The sequence below is a fragment of the Pollicipes pollicipes genome, unplaced genomic scaffold (assembly GCF_011947565.3).
Source record: "Pollicipes pollicipes isolate AB1234 unplaced genomic scaffold, Ppol_2.1 Scaffold_4740;HRSCAF=5597_pilon_pilon_pilon, whole genome shotgun sequence".
NCBI classification, from domain to species: Eukaryota; Metazoa; Arthropoda; class Thecostraca; order Pollicipedomorpha; family Pollicipedidae; genus Pollicipes; species Pollicipes pollicipes.
Window position 1 is genome coordinate 4,968,779 of NW_023596545.1, and position 12,388 is coordinate 4,981,166.

Here is a 12,388-nt window from a genome sequence, read left to right on the forward strand (position 1 = left end):
CGAAGCACCTCCAGCAGTTAGACAGTTCTGGTCCGTTCGCGACGCCCTCGTCGTCGACGACGGACTCATCGCCAAGGGTGCTGCTGTGGCCATCCCTGTCAAGCTGCAGCCGTGGTATCTCGAAAAGCCGCATTCCGGCCACCAAGGTCGTGTGAAGATGGATCTGCGAGCTCGTGATGCAGTCTACTGGCTGCGGATAAAAAGGGCGTGGAAGAACGTGTCGCTGCCTGCCTGCCGTGTCAGCCGTCACGCCCTGCATCGAGTGCCAGCATTCTCGAGCCTGAGCACCAGCATCCAGTCCCAGCTGGCCCATGGACCGATGTCAGCACCGACCTGTTCTACCGCAGTGAACATAACTATGTCCTCATCTTCGACCACTGCTCCAAGTTCCCGCTCGTGTACCAACTGTTGAGCACTACAAGCGCGTGCGTTGTGACAGTCCTGGAACACCTGTGCGCCGAGCAAAGGTCGCCAAACACTTTGTATTCCGACAACGGGCTTTCACACAGCTCGAAGGAGCTCCGAGCCTTGGCGGAGAATTTTGGGTTCAAGCACGTGACATCATCGCCACACCACTCACAGAGCAATGGTGTCGTGGAACGATCACCGAAGACGCCTGGAGCATCGCCAAGAGAAGCAGCGCGAAGGTCACAACGTCCACATCAGACACGGCCACTCCGAGTCCGTGCTGCCCCTGGAGATGCGGTGTTCATCCACAACAGATCCAAGCACATTTGGCTGCCGGGAACCGTCCAGGCGCATCATGACGCTCCTGTATGTTACCTGTTGCAGCAGGAACCGCCTCCGGACCATGCCCCTTCAGGCCGGAGCGCCAACACGCCCGGAACCGTGCGCCGCACTGCCCAAGACCTGCGACCGGATCCCAATACTACTCGGACCCGGTCTGGTCATGTGTCTCTACCCCCGACACGTTTGAATTTGTAAAGAGGCAGTTTTTTAAAGAGCGGAGATGTGATGGCCGTAAATCAAGGGCAAAGGCAGGTAATTTAAAGCAACGAAACTTGTTTAGGTTGGTTGGCCAACGTTTGCCTTGGGTTAAGTACGCCATTTTTGGGAGGGTGATTACGCGCACTGATCTCGTGTAAGGCACCGGGTGTACATGCGCCAATACATATAGCTCAAGAGTAGTCTCGATAATTTGGCGGCAGACTATCACATAAAGAGTTCAAGAATAGGCTCGAATTCGACGGCAGACTATTGCATGTAATACTAAGTATAACGAATCTAGTAATACTACGTAAGTATTACTATCGGTGAAACTGTTGGTATAAAAACTCAGGCAATACTGAGTCCCTAAACGGTTCCACTTCGTGCAACTCCAATGATGCAATATCGTTTGACTGCTTGGATACATAGAGATCATTTCATTGCATTATTGTTGCGTAGACCACTACGTTTTATAGTTATTGATGCGTAGTGATATTGTAACCACGCATCAATAATGTAGCAATGGCGCCCGGTCGCGAACCTAGGCTAGGTTAGGCTAGGCTAGGCTAGGCTAGGCTAGGTGAGGTTAGGCTATTTAGGCTATGTTCTGGACTACTCTGGCCTGTCCGTTTCATAAACATACCTAGACGCGGTAATAAAGATTTTCATTGCATTATTATTTGTTACCTTGACCCCGTATATTTTTTATAGTTCTTGATAAGCGGAAATATTGTAATTGCACAACACTAGTGCAGAAACGGCGCTAGGGAGTCAAGGAGGTGGGGTGCGTGTGGCGATCAGGGGCTCGCTGTCGTAGTTATTAAAATTTGAAGGTAGGAGCATGAATCTACCTGTTTTATGATTGTTTAATGTTCCTCGTGAAACACGATAAATGGCGTACAATGATTCTTTCTAACATTAGGTACCAATGTATACATACACTTAGTTATGATATGTTTTCCCTTGAAACGGCAGTTGACATACAATGCCCTGTTTTGATAATAATTACTAATTAATACTGTGGCCCAGTGCAAATTCAGCCGGGTTATTTTGTTCTCACTACATGCCATGATATTACCATTTTTGTTCTCAACCCCCAGGAGCTAAAACCAAATTTCAGATACCTCTCACCGATTAACCAACAATGGCTCTATTTTTTCATATCCCAGGCCACTTTCACAGCTCCAAGCTCAAGATAGGTATTGTATCACTGCTTTGATAATTCACTTTGGATCAGACTGCATGTATGCACAATTTGGATGCAGAATTGAACATGCAAGACTGAACTTTTATTTTTCTTCTTGGGTATCACTTTGCCACAAGTTATGTCCCCAATCTCATCCCACAAGTTTGATTTTGAATGTTTGTTTCTATTATCAACAAAGAAGGTCTTAAATGATGGTTTTCTTAACATAAGAAGTTTCAAAACATACTGCCAATAAGACTTGGAGCTGAATGCCTCTTTTTCTCACATCAAGGGTACCTGACTATGCCACTCCATGCAAGCACAGATAAAATGAAAGTAACATCAAAGTGTTGCAATAACCTGTAATATTTGAACCTGCTACAAATTGGTGACAGTAGATGAAAAAGGATCTCTTGGACAGGGCTAATTTACACATCCAAGGGGCCACAAGCAAACTACATCCAATGATAACAAAGATTGTTGCACAAGCAATATTGTTTTCCAAATTAGGTGAAATGTAATATTGTGTAGGGCATGTCATGCAATGTGGAAGGTTTACAAAAGTGGAGGTAAATGATGACCCACACATACACAGCTGCAAATAGGATCAGACTGCAAGTCATGCAGAGGACAGTTTGCTCTGCTGAAGGCTACATGTGGATTATTAAGAACAACTGCATGTTTCCTGAATAGGCTGCAGCAAACAATGATGCTGCTGTACTGACATAGCATTGTGTCAATAGCTGTTTGTATGTCTTACCTGGCAACATTTCAATAAGTTTAGAGGAAGGAGGAGTGCCATTGACATGCAATGTACAAATTTTTCAAATTGCCATACAGAGTAGCACAAACAAATAAATACAATATATGCAGGAGGCATTATGGCTAAGCCCTTATAGTCCCATCATTTTCCCCATTGGTTTCCCATTTTGCTACAAGTACAGCATGAAACTAATTTTCATGGTTAGCATCAGCCTTGGCTTTGGCCTCTTGCTATATGCAGGGGTCAGCAATGACATCAGCTTGGTGTCATTTTTAATGCTGATTTCAGATTTGTTTTCAGCCTCAGAATGATTTGTGAGTTTTGCTTCATTCCCAGCTTCATGTCATCTGGAATGACTGGATTTAGCTATGCCATGACTTTTTTCACTTACACATTGCAAGGCATGGATACCCTCCATTGAAGTCATGGGTGTTCTTGGTGTTGAGCTAATAATCAAGATCTTCACATACATGAAAGAAGCTTTAAAAATTTGGGGTTATGTTATGGAACGTACTTCTCATGTACATATTGTGACAACTGCCAAACTGTGGTTTATTCAGGAAGTAGTACACTGTCAAACTGGAAACCCATTCTGCAACACATGCAAAGGACTCATTAGCTGGGGACTAGCCATACACTGCACACAGCCCTGCAGCTAAAATACGGGCATGCGGCATGCAGCAACAAGAGCGTCCATGACCGCATGCACCAAGCAACCACCATGGAAGCCGCTTCCTCATGTGACACCAACGATGCATGCACAATCACCAAGGCATGCAACATGTCACAATATCACCAGATGTGAGTCACTTATTGGCTCCAGACTTGAAGCCTCTCAAAAGCTACTATCCTGATAGGACTTAGGGTGCCTGAGAGACTGTGAACTCATTTTTACCTAGAATGACCATAAACATGCGAATGAGTGCTTCCATTGGATATCTGAGGTGCAATCAGTATAGTAATCTGTCTTGCAATGCTGAATTTAGCTGTGACAATTGGCCACCCTACTTGGTCTGCCTCCCATCTTGACACTCTTATTTGAACCTCTAAACAACATCAGAGGCAGGGCCTTTTTCAGGGACAGACGTGACCCGGTGATCGACTGGGGCCGATGGGCCGGGCACACCCTCGGACTTCTGCCCGCTATTGCCACGCAACCAGAGGGCGTCCCCCGTTGGTGGTCTCGCTGTCGCTTTGGATTTAGAAGATGGCCCTTTCCCATCAAATATGTGGGTCTTCACTAGGGGGAGCATTCCCCGCCCCCACCTCGTTAAGGCGGTAGTGTAGCTAATGGCAGGGTAGGGCTGAAGTTCTTGGAACCTGAGGTTTGCCCATGCCCTTAAAACGGCGACCCCCTGGGTGGAGGCCTGTAACCCTTTTTGACAGCGTAAGACAGCCGCTGACATCCTAAACAATAAAACAGTGGTGTATTAGGGCAATGAAATTACATCTTGAGTCCAATAACCTCCGTTCAATCCCACAACAGGACTTCTTTTCAACAGCGTGAGGCACCATAGCTGAAAGTGTCCCCTAGGCCCTGATTTCTCACTTCTGAGCGAAATTCTAGCTTCTTGTATCCGGTGAATCTCCCTTGCCACCACCCGGACAAGCTATTGTTTCTGTCTCCCCCAGGTCCGCCGAGTCTGGCTGGACCCGGCAGCCTCAAAATTGACAATCCGCTCTCGTCGCGGAGCCAAGTGTGCCGGCTGCGCCGCCAGTAGATCGTCTATCCACTGTGAAGTGCTGACCTGCCACCCGTGCCGGTACGAGTCCACAAGCTGTTAGCGGAGGGGGCATTTCCGACCCTCTGCCACCGGTTTGATCCGCATCTGTTTTGGCCATGCCAGGTGCCTGTGCCGGGAGAGGTTCGACAGCAACTGCAATTGCTTTTCAGTTCCAGAAGGACCCAGTCAAGTCGTTGACTCACAGCGGCATTTGCCAGGACGATGCGTTCCTTTTATAATCGTTCCAAAGGCCTCTCCGTCTGGACGCCTAGTTTGGAACGCCTCACACCGCGCGCACCCGTAGTCTTCTGCCCAGACGCGTTTGGAAATGGTCGCCCAGCCTTGATTCATGCCTTTCTGGAGAGGGATGTGTATGCAGGATGTATATTTTAGACCTTTTGACATCTGACGTTCAGACCTTTTTTGAGCTAACGTGTGTGTGGTTGCGCTCGACACTATGCCCTCCGGATGCCAGCTGAAGTGGATCAGCGCGATGGAGCTGAACATCTGATAAGCTGGGATGCTAGGGGAGGAAGATTGCAACTGTGGAGATTGCACTCGACTGGGCTGGCTTCCATCCTGTCCACACGGTTCGGAGATCATCGATTGTTCCCTGTCGCTCTATCCGCAAAAATAGACGCGTGTTTTGCTAGTTCATTTCTTTCTGAATTATGCGATTTTTCTCCTCCGCCAGATCTCCACTACCCATATGTAAGCAAACGCTACACACGGCCTGCACACAGCTTAACTACAACGTAGGCATGCGACCCACACATTATTTAAAACAGCGTAGACCTAAACTATGGAATATATGATCGTCTAAATTATCCAGCTGCTCATCTTCTGGACTAAGCGCACAAGACTTTCCCGGTGTCAGGTGTTTTGCTCCGTGGATCCTGGACCCCCTCTTTAAAGCTGGATCTGTCCACTCTCATTCGGACCGTTATAAGAGTACAGCGAAATCACAGCTTATCGGCCTCCGAAAGAAATGGACTCATTTTCATAGGCCAATAAAGTGGTACTGGAGTCGGTCTTATGTCCCTGACGACGGTATAGACTGCCCAAACATGGTGAAGGAGGAGTACTGGTGGCTTCTTCAGACGCAGTACCACGCACAGCCCGGGCCGGCGTTGGTGTGCCTTTAAGACTATTCTTATCCCCTCCGTATCTCTCGCTCCCCGATCCGATTTGTTGCGGAAATCTGCCGCCCGCCCGGGCAGGCAAGAGGTGCTGACCTTCATTCACTCTTTTGAGGTCGTATGGTTGACGAAAGACATACGACACCAGGCCCTAGCGGGCCCTTGCGTGTTGTTATGTACACACCAACACCTAACACACACATGACTACACGCTAGCACTGAGGAAATGTACAGTACAAACGCACGATGCTACAAGGCCGTGAGGGCCGTTACAGTGAAAAGGAGAGGATCATTGCGTGTGAAGATGCATTGGCCGTACGTTTTCTTGATGCAGCGCGACCGTTCCGTATACGTGCTACGTTGTACGGTTTGTGATCAAGTAAATTGGGTAAATTTCGCTTCTGGTTCCAAACAGCTGATGCTCATGTTTTAACTTGTGGTTGTGGTCATCTTCAACATTGAGTTGTTCGGAATTACTGGTTAGCCTTTGACAACACCAATGACCATATGGACAAAAGTCGTTGATTATATCTCTACGGACGTTTACCAAAATACATGAATGCATGTTTACAAAATTTGCATGATAATGTTTTATTGTTTGCAGGAGCCTTCTGCTGGAGAGATGTGTGAAGCCAGAAATGGAAAAAGAGTGCGCAAGAAAAGGCTGTATTCCATGATCCTGAACCAGATAGAGTTCTACTTCAGCAATTCTAGTCTGACCCGTGATAAATACTTACAGTCACTCCTAAAGAAGGACAGATGTGAGTATACAATATCAGAAGCTGTATTATTTTGTAAATTTTGGGTCGCCATATAATGTCATGCCATTGCATTGCATGCTCATTCTGTGTCTAACCAGGTGTTGCTATTTATGGGGGTTAAGTCTGTACTTACTGCATTGCTATGAGCTGTATCTTGTGGAAATGTGATGCTCTTGCTGCCGTTGCCACGGATTACATTACATGACAGTGATATTAATTATTTAATTTTGCAGTTATTCCGATTTTGGAATTTATGACATTCAACAAGATAAAGGCGCTAACGTCCAATAAGGACGACATCGTACAAGCACTGTCAACATCCCAGTTCCTCCAGCTGTCACCAGATGGCTCTGCTGTGTGCAGACGCTCCCATTTTACGCTGAAGGGAGAAGCTGAGCTCTGCACTATTTACGTGGTGAGCTGTTTTGCACGACGTGTGCTGTGTTGGAGTGGGGTAGGTCAGGTCACTGCAGTCTGATGGCACCTGACGCATAACTAACACGGTCATTTCACTGTGACTGGTTGTGGCACACTAGTTGCGCCACCACCGAGACTTTGGGTGGCATTTTCAAACAAAAGACTTGAAAATATAGCATTATCAAAGAGGGAGAGCAGGACTTACACCAACAGGTGTTGCCGCGCGGCCTCGTGCACCCCACCGTGGTTCGGTAGTCTTGGTCATAAAGCGAGCAACACGGATGCCATTTTCCTAAACGCTATAGTGTCGTGGTCTGCGCTGCGAAAGGCATAGTTGCATAGTCGATGCAGTGATACAGATTGCCAAGCTGCTCGATCACGCCGCGTAGCGAATTTGACAGCGTTCCTGAACACAGCTACCTGCTGCTGCGTTATGGTCGTAGCTTGGCTGTGTGGCAGACCCGTTCGCTCCCCCCCCCCCCCTCCCCTCCTCCCACACACTCACACGTGCTGACCTGGGGCCGGTTTTTGTCAGGAGAGCATCCCACGCACCACGGGCGTGGATGCCTTGCGCCGCACGTTTTCGGCGTACGGCACCATCGACTACGTCTCTGCACCGCTTCATCGCGCCACCGGCCGCCACCGCGGCTTCGGCTTTGTGGAGTTTCGCACACCGAACATGGCACATAATGCGCTGCAGGTAGGATTTTACTTGCAGACGTCGCGATGGTGATCCGTGTACCGAACTGAATGGCACGCGTGGTGTTTCACTGTGTCGTGCATGCGACATGCTGGTTGACAACAATGACTGGGTGTTTGTTATTGCAAATGTGCTGCAAGTTAGCGCTTCTGGTATGGCAAACGCAACAGTTCAAAAGCTTGTGGCTACGCACAGCATTAAATGCATCGTTAGTACACTTCAAGGACAGATCCTGCTTAAATTTCAGGCAGAACAAAACACTTCTGCGTAAATAATTGTTGCAAAGTGCAGCTGCGCTGCCTGACCTGGGTTTTCTGTCAGGCGTTTGGCGCGCTGGGGCGGCGCATGCCCTCGGAGCATTACCCCGAGTACCTGACGTCCCCGGACGAGGCTGCCGACGGCTCGAGTGGGGTGCAGGGCGAGGCGGCGACGCGACGGCCAGCGACGCCGAGGGCGAGCGGAGAGGCCGATCACGCCAGCCGGCTTGGCAAGAGGAAGCTGTCAACTGACTCCAGTTCGCGGGGTGAGGCCCGTTGGCGGCCGCTCCTGCCGTGATGGTGAACTGCATTTCCTGTTAGTTGTGTTGGGTGGAGTCATGAGTCAGAAGTCGCCGAGAAGGTGATAAAAGCGACAGTATATAATGGAACATCTAACAATTGTGGCATTAGCTTACGGTTTTTGAAGGAGTACTTGTTTCGTTTACCTCTCACCTGAGGTAACCAAGTCGTCAGTACACGGCCAACGAATATGTCCTTTTCGACCAATTCTCCACGACCCAATGACCAATCTCCATATTCCATTGAATGTGGCCGAATGACCAATATCCCCGTTTTCAGATGCACCTATGAAGGTCACGCGTTTCGCAGAGACACCAGAGTCCGAGGACATATCCCAGTGTCCTGCTGATGGCGCGTCGCACACCACGTCCCATTTTGAGGGCAGCACCACCGCCACACCTGCCGACACGGAGAATTCCAACTTCTCCGAGTCACACGCAGATGGCACCACCAGCTGCTCGGAGCCGCACCGCGAGGACGCCAGCCACGGGACGTCGCTGCTAACGGAGCAGACGGATGACACAGACTTGTCGGATCAGAAGAGGAGGAAGCGCCGAAGAACGAGACGCGGACGCAAGCCACATTTGCTGGAAACAGAAGACACAGAGCTGCTGGGGATACAAATTATGCCACTGTGAGTTGTTAGGACGTGAGTCGTGGGGCTGAGCTGGTATGGTACAGGTATGAGCTGTGAGTTGCGACAAGAGCTGTGCTTATCAAAATATCTTCTGCATTGATCCTAGTGAAGCCAGATCAGTCATACGGTACACGCACCCCTCCAGTCGCTGGCATCGAATGGCATGCAGGTGACAACCAGACCAGAACCTGCGTGTTTTAGTGTAGGGCGCGTCTCTGTACTCCATGCGCTACGTGTTATGCACTAAACGGCTCGCGTGCAAAGTGGCGCGAGCGCGGGAGCAGCGGTAGCGACGCGTGCCGTATGGGCCCGCAGGTCGGAGTGGAGCCGGTACCGGGAGCAGTACCGCGCGCTGCAGAAGGACAACATGGCGGCGATCAAGCGCAGTCTGCGCGAGGGCGCGGCGCCGCCGACCTCTGCCGACCAGGTGAGCAGCGTGTACTAGGCGCGCTCGGTCTGCTGCGTGCTCTCATGCTTCCGTGAATGTCGATATGCCTTGGAGCCGGCCCCGACCGGCGCCACGGAGACGGGGATAGGCGAGGCTGGTGCCACTGCGTTGAGGTGCGTGTCCGCGGGCGTATTTTAGGAGTCGTGTTCTTACGTCTTGTATGACAGCTGCATTTGGGCAGTCTATACCGCTCCGGGTTCGCTCTTTGGCAAGCAGACACGTTCAGCCGAGGAAACTCTTCACTGGAGGTACATGCCGATGTTTGCTCACTTTCGCTGTGCGTCAGCGTCACAGCTCGTGCTGATGCGGCGTGTCGTCTCGCGCTATGACTTCAGGGCCGGCCGGCATCCGTCCCGCCGTTGTTCGTGGCCTCCACCGTCGTCCGGTTTACCCCCGTCCGAGCCGGCGCCACCGACAAACAGCTGATCGTGAGTACCTGATCTCCGCTGGCGGCGGCGGCGAATCCGCCGTCCACACGCAACTAAGGTGATACTGCTGGAAGTCCGCCGGGCTTTGTTTTCCAACGAACTATACTGCCAGTAAGTTAATCCCACTTCCATGACTTTGTACGGCTTTCAAAAGTGCTGTGGTGCATCACCGACCGCCGTATTGAACTACCATCCAAAGAATTTTTGGCTATATCTGGTATGATTTGGTTCGACCCCTCGTCAATGAAATTGGGAGCTTTAACGGGCCATTAGTATCAACTGACCTCTGTTTTTTTACCTTTCCTGGCCTGGCCCCGATTCCCGCGTGTGTCGTTTGCCTGGTTACTAACCACGTCTCATGAACAGTGAGGCATGTTACAGTAGACATATGAAAGCTACGCCAGGCACCGTCGGCATGCTGTCACGCCGCTTTTCGCGCTTTGGTAAATACATATAAAATTGCAAGCGCGTTGTGAAACCTATGCCAGTCCTTGCACGGTCCTGTACTGTCCGATTTTTGTTTATCGAACCAGGCTGTCGCTCACTGGTTGCTGTGTGCGATTTTCAGGACACGCTGAGGCAGCGGCCCGGTGTTTTGTACGTGGAGCTGTGCGCGGAGGGCGGGCTTGGCTACCTGCGGTTCGACTCGGCGGCGGCGGCGGCGAGCTGCCTGACATCCGATCTGAAGGATCCGTGCCTCCTGCGTGGTGAGTGGCTATGTCTGACGGTGTCCGGTGCCACGCAGTCCGGTGTCCGGTGTCATGTAATCCAGCGTCCGGTGTCGTGCAGTCCGATGTTATGTGATCCGGTGCCCGGTGGCATGTCATCTGGTGCCAGATGACCGGCTGTGCGCGCAGTAGCCTGTACGCCGCACACATGGCGAAATGTGGTGAAGCTTGCGTTGTTCTTTGATCCTTGTCGAGCCGACTCCACGTTGTGCATTTCTGCCAGTGCATTGCCTATCTGGCCGTGGCTAATTAGTGCCGCCGCGCCAGACCAGTGTATGTGGCCGCTGGTGGTTTTGGTGGCGACGTTGTCGACAACGGTGCTGTGGCCAGGCGAGGAGGAGGAGAGCTACTGGCGGCGCCTGTGGACCGAGCGAGAGCTGACCAGAGGTAGGCGGCAGCGCCGCCCAGCGGAGCGTGGCCGAGACAAGCTCCTGCGCCGTCTGAAGGAGCGGATCAAGAACGACCCTTGAAAACCCACACCCTTTTTGCGGCTTTGAAGCGCAAGGTCAAGAATGAGCTATGAAACGCGCGCCCTTTGTGCGGCCGTGACAGCGTACTTTGTGAAGTGCATATCGGTGGTGTCGCTGCGTACGTAGAGAATCTCTGCGGTGACGACAGGCAGCAGCGGCCATTCTGCGTGGTCCCGTTGTGTAATATACGCATTTGAAACATGAAGAGCGCCTTTAGCTTTTCAGCTTCATCACCAGTACATGGGAGGACGAGCGATGAGTGTGCTAGCTTTCGAAGACCCGAGGGTAGTGATGGGGGTCGCAAAATAGCGCAGACGATAGAATGCACCTGTCCCGTGTAATACGGTGACCGAGGATATCCTCCGTCCACCTCGATAGCCAGGATATTTGGGGCGATATTGGGACCCTCGATATTTGGGGCGCGTGCCTTCTGGTTCACCTACGGGTGACGATGTGGGCTCGAGTCGCTTTAGGCGCTCGCTGTTTTCCGTTGAAAGGTATGGCCTGCGGTCAGTAGCAGCGGTCGCCCTAAAGGTCAGAGGGCAGGGCGGGCCACGCCGAGCATTGCGTCACGTTAAACTTTCGTCACCGACTTCTACCGTCCAGCTGGCATTGCACGATCAGATGGTGGGGGTGAGGGCTCACACAACGAGCACTGCTTAGCGTGAGCCCTGATGCCAAAAATTGCTCCATTCAAATGGCTTAGATTAAATCTTAAGATAAGACATAATGCACCAGTGGACTCTTACAATAGACTACATACGCGACGTCAGCCAGTGGCAGTAGAGCTACCAGTAGTGTCACCTAAAATCTGTTGGGGAAAGGGTCAGCCGAAAAGGGTTGACCAAACCTACCCCAAAACATGGTTCCTCCCCGGATTTCGGCCACTTAAATTTGCGTCCTCGATGGTAAGATTATAAAGTTTTTTTTTATTTTGTAGATTTAAAAGCATTCTCCTCAGCATGAGTGGCTTACCATTTCAAGCTAATGTGAGGTGCCTTCTTGTGGAAAGCCTAAATGGGATATAATTCACAGAAAAATATATTTAGAAATATTATTAAGGGATTACAGAACAACCAGCGTTGTTGCTGGCCGTGTTATATAACCACCACAGCCACGACTGAGCGACAAATTCACTTGCCACTGTTGGGTGAAAACATGTTTATTTGTATCTGGGCCACCACGTACTTTTAGAAGCTGCCGCATATGGCAGCCAATTATTATTTTCCCGATCCAGGCGTTGGCATTCGAAGACAAAAGGTTGTCTAACATTTGCAGAGTGATGAGTTAGCAAGAAATAGGAAAGAGTTAGCATGGGACAAACATTAGGCACTTACCCGATAATGAATGGAACAAAATTAAGGTGGTACTAAATTTGATGCATTTAAGTATCTACTGCTTTCGACTTAGTACACCAATAGCCAAAATAACCGTTGGGGATTTATTCGGTTCAGTAGCCCTCTGCTCACATGCAATGAGGGG

The 12,388-nt window shown here is 50.3% G+C and overlaps 1 protein-coding gene across 3 annotated transcripts; it reads left to right on the forward strand.

Annotated features, from left to right (window-relative positions):
• Positions 1-1,713: 1,713 nt before the first annotated feature.
• Positions 1,714-11,111, forward strand: Larp7 (La related protein 7). 3 transcript variants are annotated; one of them, XM_037221812.1, is made up of 11 exons: positions 1,736-1,781; positions 4,530-4,660; positions 6,365-6,521; positions 6,755-6,936; positions 7,474-7,638; positions 7,960-8,161; positions 8,475-8,829; positions 9,148-9,259; positions 9,616-9,708; positions 10,277-10,415; positions 10,767-11,111. In XM_037221812.1, exons 3-11 carry the CDS (start codon positions 6,383-6,385, stop codon positions 10,904-10,906), a joined length of 1,527 nt encoding a protein of 508 aa, XP_037077707.1. In that variant the 5' UTR covers positions 1,736-1,781; positions 4,530-4,660; positions 6,365-6,382; the 3' UTR covers positions 10,907-11,111. The 3 variants fall into 3 exon arrangements, with proteins under 3 accessions (XP_037077706.1, XP_037077707.1, XP_037077708.1); XM_037221811.1 differs by lacking the exon at positions 4,530-4,660 and having other exon boundaries at positions 1,714-1,781; XM_037221813.1 differs by lacking the exons at positions 1,736-1,781; positions 4,530-4,660 and adding an exon at positions 5,167-5,211.
• The last annotated feature ends 1,277 nt before the right edge of the window (positions 11,112-12,388 follow it).

What these genes read in the sequence shown, in the direction of transcription:
- Larp7 (XM_037221811.1), top strand. Translation starts at nt 6,383, where the DNA reads ATGTGTGAAGCCAGAAATGGAAAAAGAGTGCGCAAGAAAAGGCTGTAT. An exon ending in CCACCGACAAACAGCTGATC is followed by an intron (nt 9,709 to 10,276) that starts GTGAGTACCTGA and finishes TGCGATTTTCAG; the next exon opens with GACACGCTGAGGCAGCGGCC. An exon ending in GGATCCGTGCCTCCTGCGTG is followed by an intron (nt 10,416 to 10,766) that starts GTGAGTGGCTAT and finishes TGCTGTGGCCAG; the next exon opens with GCGAGGAGGAGGAGAGCTAC.